Genomic DNA, 7,123 nt, shown 5'->3' on the forward strand with positions numbered 1-7,123 from the left:
ACACACACCCAAGCTCATAAGAACACATGCGCATCCAGCAGAGTCCTGGTAGGCAGAGGGCACAGGGGAAAGAAGCTCCCGGCCTGACGGCAAGCATAATCCTCCATCTATGTACGAGCATCTAATGCAGGACTGATGCATTATGGGTGTGTGTAACAATCCATGAACTCGACTCCAAAACGAGTATAGCTATCGGAAGACAAAGCATTAATGAGTCGATGAGGACCACCGGAGGCTTGTGTGTGTGTGTGTGTGTGAGATGACAGCATGTGAGTGATTGCCTCCCGCGGGTCAGCACACACTGCCCCAGAAATCCCACAATCCTCTCTGTTGTCTGAGTTTTGCTATGTGGCTGGAGGGAGGGAGGCAGGGAGGAGGACAAGTCCTGATGCCTTCAGCAGTTCTGCACTCTTCTGCAATCAGTGAGGCAACATCGGGTCATCTATAACAACAAGATCGTTTGGAACTTCACCAAGAGAAGATGAATGTAATGTGTTGTATGGTGACCTTGACGGAGGAGATGCATTGGTCTTCTTTATTCTGCCGTCACACGACGTGATGATGATGGTGACCCTTCCGTGTTTGATGTTTCACAGTAGCGGTGAACCAAGAAAGGGTGACACTGCTCATTGTGCTGCCGGAAAACTTTTATTTCTGCAACATCTGTGCAGGAAGAGTTGAGTTTCACTGAGTGGAATTATTTTATGAGTGAGAACCAGGCGGTAACCTCCGGGTCTGAAAAGTGAAGCCAATGCGGAAGTGCCCTAAACCTGCATTCTCTCTACTGACCATCAGGGGGCGACTCCTCAGGTTGTATGTTGTCTATGAGAAAATGACTCTACTTCTCTCTTGATTTATTACCTCAGTAAACATTTTAAACATGAGTTTATGGTCTCAATCTCTAGTTTCAAGTCTTCTTCAATACAGCATGATGTTCATTTAGTACATTATGGTCCATTTAGAGTCAAACAGACCATAACGCAGGGGATGCTTTAGGCTGGGGTTACCGTGTGATTGACAGGTTGCTGCCACTACCAGAGACATATACAGCGTCTCTATGTCACTTGCCCGCAGTCCAAATATGGTCACTTCTAGACTCAAGGCTTTAAAATGTCAGTCAACAAACCAATGTGTGACGTCACGATGACTACGTCCACTTGTTATATACAGTCTGTGGTGAAAACGGTATTTCTGGGTATGAAATAACTGTTGTTGCTATTTACACTAGAAATAAATATGGATGGAGTGGGATGAAATTGCATCAGAAAATAGGGAGATATGATAATCTATACGTCTCACTACTCTGTCTACTGGAATGTTGTCCTGAAGTCATGACGCACAACTAACAAAAAGGACAAACTCTGGTCGGAGTGTGGCCTCATCAAAAGATTGCCTTTGGACATTTACATAAAGGAATGTGTTAGCGGTCCACACTCTGAGCTTCAGGCTGATTTTCAGTTTGCGCGGCGCCGCCATCATGAGATCTGGTTGTTTTCATTCGCAGCCACCTACAATAAGCATCTAGAGTTACAACATCTCACTTCCTTCTCACGTTCACCGGCTGCTTGTTTTAACGCTCAGTCCTTCAACAAACCCAGAACGCTGATGTGAATCCCTTCCCGCCTGCCACAGAGGCGTTGTAATAACCACGGAAATTGACACTAGATTATTTCGTGCCGGTGTTAAAATAAATTTTGCCGGTACTGACGCTCGGCCTTATTCCACTATCAGATTGGTTACAGGTTTTAGTGCTGGAAGAGCTGTTTATTGGCCAAAGCAATATGATGCTTGGGAGAAAATATGACTTTGTGAGGGCGGGTCTCGGTATAATTGAATCTCTGTTTGTAAACGGGGCCCCGTATGATAAGTGCTGGACCATGGGGGTTCCCTGTAGGGGAAACGTGTCAGATTCAGTCTCTCATTAGTTTGGACATGAGATGACTCAGCGATTATGGGATTAAACCACATTACACTATCTTTCAGCTTTATCAGATGAGAAGCGTTTTTCCATCATCCCCGCGCTTCACGGCGCCCAAAAAAATGCACCGATTATGATGCAGATTAAGATTCTTCCGTTCAAAATGCTTTTCACATTGTGTGTGTGTGTGTGTGTGTGTGTGTGTGTGCGTGTGTGTGTAAGATGCAGAAGATGTAGAGGAGAGTCTGTTGATGTTCGGAGACCCACGTCTCCGTCTCAATAACTCAGAGAGGGTTAGCTTGAGGCGTTATCTGCTTGGCAACGTGCCCAGGACGCTGAAACCCCCCCTGATGCTAGCTTCAGAGGGCCCTTAAACACAGAGCGAGGGCATCATAAAGTGACTTCATGTTCAGGCAAACGGGACCTTTTGCCACGTAATGGCCGCGGAGTCCCAGTGTTGTGTTTCACGAGCTTTTTAGAGGAACAATATCAGTTTGTTGTGAATCTTTTTCCTCAGCCTCTGAGCTCGGCAGCATGGCGGACAGAGGTAGCGTCATGGCTGAGAGATGGAGGGTGGATGGAGCGTGACCGCCATGTTTTGACTGTTTTTACGTGTGTGCAACTGAGTCACAGATCTCAAGTCAGCCTTGAAACACGCTGTCACATTTCCACAAGGCTATTTCCTGTCAGTTTAAGCTCTCCAGACTTCAGAAACACATGAGTACAGGACTCGACAGCATGTCGTTCTTTGTGGCTCCTTAGATACAGTTTACTTATAAAATGCTTTACATTTTAAAGTTATCACATCACTCGTTATCAATCTAAAGGATGTTTCCTCTTTTCCCTTTCCCCAACTCGCTCATGGTGGACACCTCCAGGTGGTGATAAACTGTGCCATTCCCAAGGGGCTGAAGTACAACCAGGCCACGCAGACCTTCCACCAGTGGCGTGACGCCCGGCAGGTCTACGGCCTCAACTTCGGCAGCAAGGAGGACGCCAACGTGTTTGCCAGTGCCATGATGCACGCCCTGGAGGTGCTCAACTCGCAGGACACAGGTAGGGCGGCTTTGTTCGGGTTGGACGCAAGGGTTCCAAAAGGGGTTCTTCCTGAGGGGTTCTTCCCCTTTCTTAAAGGAAGGGTTTTTCAAGAGTTCCTTGTAAAACCAAGGGTTTTATGAAGAACATTTTTCATCTAAAAACACTTTGCAAACACCTGAGCAGGTTCTTGATGAAACACATGGAATAGAAAAGAGTTCTCCGTCAAACTTCCGGGGTGGGTTCTAGATGAAACACTTAGATGGTACAGGGTTCTCAGTAAAATCCCCTGCTTCGGTTCTAGATGAAACCCTTGTAGTCGGAAGGAGTTCTCGGTCAAAACCCCCAGAGTGGGTTCTAGTTAGCACCCTTAGAAGGTGGGAAGGTTCTCCATAGAACCTCCAGTTTCACAGATGGTTCAGGAATAAACTTGTTGTCAGTTTTTGTAACTGGTCAAGGTCCTACCAGGAACCAAAAAGGGTTCTACCACGGGGACAAGCCAAAGAACCTGATGTGGTTCTAGTGAGCACCTTCATTTCTAAGAGGGTACAGAGGCAGAGAGATCCAGGACATGCACAGTTTCCTGGTTGATAGTAAGGCAGGAGGCGATGTTGATGGCTTGTGGTATGAACCTTAACCAATCGGTACAATGATGCCCCACTGCAGTGTTCCACCTCAACGATGAAGTACCATTAGATACAAAGTGTACTGCCAGTTGATGAAAATGAAGCAGGGTTAGCGCTCTGATTTAGACTCCGAAGTGAAGACTAATCTTCAGCTGCCATGATCGAGGCCGGACTTCATTTATAATCACACTAAGAAGAGGCAGAGAATTAATGTGGAGCATCCTTGTGTTCATGTGATCTGAGTATGACCTGCCCTACCCCACACCCTCTCCTCTCCTCTCCTCTTCAGTTTCCTCTACTTTTCTCTTCTCCTCTTTCCTCTCCTTTCTGTTTCCTTTCATTTTTTCTCTTCTCCTCTCCTCTCTTATCTAACCTTCTCCTCTCCTGTTTCCTCTCCTCTCCTCCTTATTGTATCATCTTCTCTTCTCCCCCCCCCCACTAATTATCCTGATAGTGATGCGCCTCATTATGCTAATGGTGCCGCGAGGAGTGTGTGGTATGTTTGTGTGTGTGAGGACGAGACACGGCGGAGTATCAGAGAGACATTTAAAAGACAATATGAAGAATGACCATATGAAGCAAAATGTGCCTCACTAACTGATGATGCAGTCATGGGTTCTCTTCTTTTTCCTCACCACGTTTTTTATTTAATAAAGAAAATCACACTTCTGATGCTAAAATCTTTTTTTATTTTCATCACAAATCTCTTTGCTGGTTCTAATCATGTTCAGTTCCAAGATTCGTAGATAGTGTATTCACTCTTTCTCCTAAACTCAGCAGTCGCATCACGTTTAACAGCACTTCAGTGCGTCCATCAGTAAGAGAAGGATGAGTCCCAGGCTTTCATGGTGCTTTAATACGTTTTTTAATGAGAAAGTGAGGCACTGTGAATCCTTGATTTTATAGAAGTCTATGAGAAAATGACTCTACTTCTCTCTTGATTTATTACCTCAGTAAACATTGTAAACATGAGTTTATGGTCTCAATTTCTAGTTTCAAGTCTTCTTCAATACAGCATGATGTTCATTTAGTAAATTATGGTCCATTTAGAGTCAAATAGACCATAAAGCAGAGTATGCTTTAGGGCGGGGCTACTGTGATTGACAGGTTGCTGCTGCTACCAGAGACGTATACGGCGTCTCTACGTCACTCCTCCGCATTCCAAATATGGTAAAAAAACAACAACAACAACATGGCGTCGGCCATATTTCAAGATGGCGACGGCGAAATTGCCTAACTCAAGTCTTCAAAATGGCAGTCAACAAACATATGAGCGACATCACCATGACTACGTCCACTCACTTCCTTGCTCCACATTCAAATAGACACGTGCATCATTACCGTTTGCAAAGATCAGAAAGGTTTTTGTTGTTTAACTGGCGGGAAGAAGCAGTGGTAACATCCAACATTTGAGTTCAAGTACCTTTTTATATCCTTAAAAATATCCATCGTCTACTGGCGGTCCCTGAGGACATCCATGTGCCCGACACCGGGGCCTCAGAGAGCGGGGGAGCAAGAGTCAGATCTGTACAGAGCACCAGAGCATAAACACCGAACTCGTGAAACATTTTCAGACGCCGTGGAGCGTGTACTTCCTCTGAAACGCAGAGGACGCCGGTCGACTAGGCGGTTCTTCGATTGCGGCCCGGAACGCCTCAGAATGTGGTCCGAGCGTTCAGCTGTCGATGCGTCTAACGGTGATTGAGTGGGGTCCGTTCATTTTTTTTGGCGCTGATCAATATCTGCAATTACACATCGTGAACACCACTACTGCCTGCAGTCTAGTATGTTTGTCAGTACATTTACTTCTAAGGACATCCCAATAATTCATTATAATAATTAGTCAAAACGAATGCATTTTTGTACTATTCCTCTGTAGCAGTGTGTAAACATAGCTGTCCCTGTTGTCACATGTTTGAATGGCTGCTGTGGTTCCTATGGAGTGTGACTGGAATGCATACTGTAGTATTTGTTAGTCAGAGAAGTAGAGTCCTGCTCAGCCTCTGGCTCTTTCCTCCACTCCCCTTATTTCCTCTCTGCCCTCCTTCGCTGCGCAGTGTGTTCTGCTTTCAGAAGCCATGAGGAAGGCGACAGGTCTCCCCGTTTTCACCCCACTGTTTCTGCTACTGTATTTCTGTCCCGGCAGCTGCTCTCTGCAGGCGCCTGCTGCTGTAAGTCGGTCCTCTGTGGGACCCGACCTCCCTCCGCCATCACTCACTCCCGCCACATGGCAGAGCCTCGGAATCCCATCGCTCATTCGTCGGGCACAAATTTTTTTTTTACGATCCCTTTAACGCCCCGGCCGCCTGGCCCGATGCCAACGACCTTACCCGAATACATTAGCATGTCCCACGTAAGGAATATTGGGAAAGAAAAAGACGCCGTCTGTTTGACTTTTTTTTGTAGGTTCTCCCATTTGCACTTACACATATGCGTATATTCAGCAGCTATCAGAGCTTTTGCTTCAGAGTAGCAGTTATTATTAGAGGCCTGATCCAGGCAGCTGTTCACACCCCACAGGACCAGTTCCAATAATCGATGGAGGCGTAAATCGTCGGGCACCAGTCAAAGTTAGAGTGGGGAGAAAGTTGGACAAAGGCGGGAGAAAGAGAACGTAAGACGACAGAGAGGACGGTTAATAAGACAAACGGCTCCGTAATGGCAGACGGTCTTTAAAGACGTTTCTGCAGCTCCTCTAACGTTTACCTTCACCTTTATGGGGCAGAGTTATGTTGAGCTGGGGTCCAGATCCTGAGAGCACTAAGGCAGGGAAGGAAGGAGTGAGGAGATGAGGAATCAATCTGAATCACATCTCTGTCCTTTTGCTTGTCCTGTGTGACAGAATGCACAGTGCGAGTGATTAGGAATGACGTGGTGTTTGGTTCTGTCCTCCTCCCCTCCACATAGAGAAGAGTATCTCTTCAGTTGCAGATTTTTACTGTGGAAGATAACAAACTTTTTTTAAACCACCGCTCCTTTTTAAAATTTCTTTATCATAATGTAAAAATGTCGTTAAAGGTCGACTCCATCTACTCCATTTTTTTTTTTTTGTCTCAAACAGAAACGAACATTCAGTCGTCGGCAAAACAAAGCATTGACGTAAGTTAGCAAAGTGAGCTAATCGATGTGGCTAATGACAACGATAGCGCTAGCTAAGTCACTGTAGGTTGCACGCTGACTATGGATTTATGTATATTTAGAAACTAACAGCGGGCCACGGGGGGAAAACTGTGTTTAGAAGGGAAAATAGCATTTTGACACTAAAACACACAAACCCTCGACCTACATGTGATTTATATTCATAAGGAACGTCACTGGGAAGCTACAGAATGATGTAAGTGTGTGTGTGTGTGTGTGTGTGTGTGTGTGTGTGTGTGTGCTCATCTGAGGCATGAAGGAATGTGTGAGTGAGCTATTGAACAAAGCACAGAATAGTTTCCGTCTTAGCGAAGCCAGTGGATGTGGTGACTGTTGACATGTGGAAAGTGTGTATACTCGTGTGTGTGTGTGTGTGTGTGTGTGTGTGTGTGTGTGTGTGTGTGTG

General features: G+C 45.8%; 1 protein-coding gene across 6 annotated transcripts in view; it reads left to right on the forward strand.

The window, feature by feature from the left end:
• enah (ENAH actin regulator) overlaps positions 1-7,123 on the forward strand; it is a 101,563-nt gene that overhangs the window by 47,343 nt on the left and 47,097 nt on the right. For all 6 annotated transcript variants that reach the window (XR_004213912.1, XM_031878096.1, XM_031878095.1 and 3 more), the window contains exon 3: positions 2,797-2,974. Coding sequence is in view for 5 of the 6 variants with exons in the window: in XM_031878096.1 (XP_031733956.1) it covers positions 2,797-2,974 (178 nt within the window). In the remaining variant the exon portion in view is untranslated. The remainder of the gene's footprint in view (positions 1-2,796; positions 2,975-7,123) is intronic.

The sequence above is a fragment of the Anarrhichthys ocellatus genome, unplaced genomic scaffold, assembly GCF_004355925.1.
Source record: "Anarrhichthys ocellatus isolate YVR2014 unplaced genomic scaffold, GSC_Weel_1.0 scaffold161, whole genome shotgun sequence".
NCBI lineage: Eukaryota > Metazoa > Chordata > Actinopteri > Perciformes > Anarhichadidae > Anarrhichthys > Anarrhichthys ocellatus.